Source organism: Lolium perenne, chromosome 5, assembly GCF_019359855.2.
Source record: "Lolium perenne isolate Kyuss_39 chromosome 5, Kyuss_2.0, whole genome shotgun sequence".
In the NCBI taxonomy this organism is placed as follows: Eukaryota; Viridiplantae; Streptophyta; class Magnoliopsida; order Poales; family Poaceae; genus Lolium; species Lolium perenne.
In genome coordinates, this window is record NC_067248.2 from 157,109,017 (window position 1) to 157,112,175 (window position 3,159).

Below are 3,159 nucleotides of genomic sequence, written 5' to 3' on the forward strand. Positions count from 1 at the left end.
AAAACATAAAACGACACCAAAGTTGACATTTAGCACGAAAAGTGGCAGTTTTATGCTATCAACTCGTTTAAAAATGTGATTCAAGTGCGAAAACTTCTGCTTTGTGATATGTATCCATCACAAACTTTGTAAACATATGTGCGGTAAAAAAACTTTTTTGAACAAGATTAGGGCCTAGAAGGCCCCAGAGATTCCATTAGATCACACGTGGCGGGTACAATTTACAAGGAGGTCCTATGGCATCTTTAGCATAGAGAAACAAGAACTTGAAGAAAGGCCCTCCAGATTTTACAACTAGCACCCTGAGACAGAAAATAAGAAAGCAATCGGGTCCCTGGATGCCTCCGCCACCATTCGCCGGCGACATCGAGACGTTGCCGTCGAGATGCGACGTCAAGTTGCTCAACAACGTTCTTCCGGCGAAGCTGCTGATCCGCTGGCCGCTCCTCCTCCGGGGACGAACCACTTGTTGGTGGAGCAGCGTCGAGTTCCGACGAACAGAGCACAGAAGGGCCTCCGTATTGGAGGTAGCAGATGGGCCGCCTTGCCGGCCAAGGATCACGGCGTCGCTGGAAGACGCCGCGTGTGTCGCTCGATGGAGTGCTGGAACAACATCTCCGTAGCACCCTGTAGGCAGAAATCGACGAGCAGGGTTCGCCAGTGCATCGCCGCCTCTCCTCTTCTGGCCACCATGGCAAGGAAGAAGGATATGCAGACGAGCAACCGCCAACCACACGCCGCGTCGACGAAGAAGACAGGATCCTCCGCCTCGATCCAAAAACAGCACGCCACGCCTCCGCTCCTCCTCGCCACCAAGGCCGGCCAGGAGCGATGCAGTAGCATACCTTGCAGATCCGAGAAGAATCCCCACCTCGCCTCCATGGCCGGCCTGGAGATCTCCATCTTGACTGCAGATGAGGGATGGATAAGAGCCTGCCGCCGCAGACTTATTGAAGGAGACGGCGCTGCTTGCCGCCGCATCTCCCTCCAACCACCGGCGCAGAGAGGGCACCACCAGCAGCAACCCTAACTTGGCCGGGATCCAGCGGCGAGGACCCAGGCCACCGCCTCCTCTATGGGGCATCCGCCCAAAACGGTGGCAAACTGCCACAAACACTACAAAACCTACAGATCTACACCTAAAACTATTCTGACGCTTCACCTAACTTTGCAAACCACTACAGGAATGGGAGTATACGCCGAGGGCCGTGGGCGTACGGCCTCGCCGGAGCAGCTCCGAAACGCAACCATCAGCGTAGGCGGGCCGTCAGTGTAGAGGAGGCTACGCCGAGGGCTGCCGTCGGTGCAACGACCTCTGCCGAGGGAAGTGGACGCCGACGAGCTACGCCGAGGGCTGCCATCGGCGTAGCCTACGTCGAGGGCCAGGCATGGCTACGCCGAGGGCAGCCGGCCGTCGGCATACGGGACGATTCCTATAGTGAACATAGGAAACCATTCGTGATATGCACATTTCAGTAACATGTTACATTGAGAACGCCGTCTGAAATGGGCACTTTTTGTGATTGCACCTATAGCAGTAGATTACACTTTCGCCAGTTTGCAGCTCTATTTGAGAGACACTTGTGAATTACAATTTCATTCTGCACCCAACACCAAAGTTACACAGTAACACACAATTCTGTTTATGTCTCCGTCTGTTCCAACTCAATTGACGCAAGACTGCGTCAACCAATTTGGGCCGGAGGGAGTACATTCGTTGGTGTGATCTTTCCTCGGTGCTCAGCTAAAAAAATTCTCAAAGTGGGCATGCTTATTCAAAAGGAGTAAAGTAATATTTGGCATTACATATACTAGTATTACAGGTCGAAATTTCCATGGCAAGCAATCGGTGTGATAACAAGTTGAGCTAATGATCAATTAAGCATTTGCTTCTTCCGTTGATAGCTTGGCGTATCCAGTAGCCCCCAGCTGGTTGTCGACGCTCTCCCTGCGCTCGTAGTAGAACGCGGCCATGGCGCAGATGGTGAACAACTGCGCGAGCGCCAGCAGAACCGCGTACACAATACCCAGGAGCAACCCAAGCGCCACGCTGTTAACCGCGCACGTCGTTGCGAGCGTGCGCACCGGCGATACGGCGGCGGCCAGGACGGCGGTGACGGCCACGTACAGGACGACCTGCCTCTTCTTCCCCTTGACCAGCCTCCACGCCTTGCCTAACGCAGCTGCGCCGTAGCAGCCGGGCTCGGCCACCGCCACGACGACGCTGAAGGAGCAGATGAAGGAGAAGTACACGAGGCAGACGGAGGCGGCGATGACGAGCAGCGAGGCCACGAGCAAAGTCACGAAGTACTGCTTCACCGCGAGAAAGCTAACAAGTCCTACCATGGCCACCAGAAGCGCGACGTAGACGATCTCCAGGACGTAGATGAAGGCGAGCGTGAGCAGTGGCCCCTTGATCTGCGGCTTGGCTTTGCCCAGGAGCGCGCCAAACGTAGTAGCGGGCTGCTCGCCGGAGTACGTCGAGACGGCGGCGAAGAGGACGACGATCCGGACGGCGGCGCTGACCACGAGGGCGAGCAGGAGGTACCCCGCGCCGACGAGCAGGAGCTCCCTGGCGTCATTCCGGATCTCCTGCACCAGTTTGGCGTACTCCAGGCTTCCGGGCTCGGTGGTGTTTAGCGCCTTGATGTCGATCTTGATCTCGTCGGCGAGGGGCTGGAGGGCGAGGTCGTTGGCGAGGACGATCAACGCGGTGGCGGCGAGGGTGAAGGCAGAGACCGCTGTGAAGAGCCTCCGGTTGCGGCTCGGCAGGAGGAGCCCCTCCTTAAGGAAGTTGAAGAAGGAAGGCGCATTGCTTTGACTGGATGCCATGCTTGTGCTTTGAGAAACTTTAGGCGATGGTGCTGTGAGAAGAGAGAGACACAGATACTGGGTATATTAAGGGAGAACCGGCGACCAAGTATTGGTCAGGCAACAAAATTATATTGGATATAACGCGTAGCGAGTAGCAAGTAGGATATACCAACAAGTAACATTCTGTATAGTTTTGTTCTATATAGGAGACTCTGAAAAGTCTTGTGACAGAGTCAATTGCCACGAAGGAACGTATCCTGATTACTTAACCGGCAATGATCAGTATGATATACCTACGGATTTTTTTTACAAGATAGCTTACGGATGCAGGTATGGCCTCACTCA

At 54.8% G+C, this 3,159-nt stretch overlaps 1 protein-coding gene across 1 annotated transcript; it reads right to left on the reverse strand.

Moving 5' to 3' along the window:
- Window positions 1–1,779: 1,779 nt before the first annotated feature.
- On the reverse strand, window positions 1,780–2,915 carry LOC127300327 (uncharacterized). Its single transcript, XM_051330426.2, has one exon. It carries the CDS (start codon window positions 2,830–2,832, stop codon window positions 1,879–1,881), a length of 954 nt encoding a protein of 317 aa, XP_051186386.1. The 5' UTR covers window positions 2,833–2,915; the 3' UTR covers window positions 1,780–1,878.
- Between the last annotated feature and the right edge of the window lie 244 nt (window positions 2,916–3,159).

What these genes read in the sequence shown, in the direction of transcription:
- LOC127300327 (XM_051330426.2), bottom strand. Translation starts at nt 2,832, where the DNA reads ATGGCATCCAGTCAAAGCAATGCGCCTTCCTTCTTCAACTTCCTTAAG.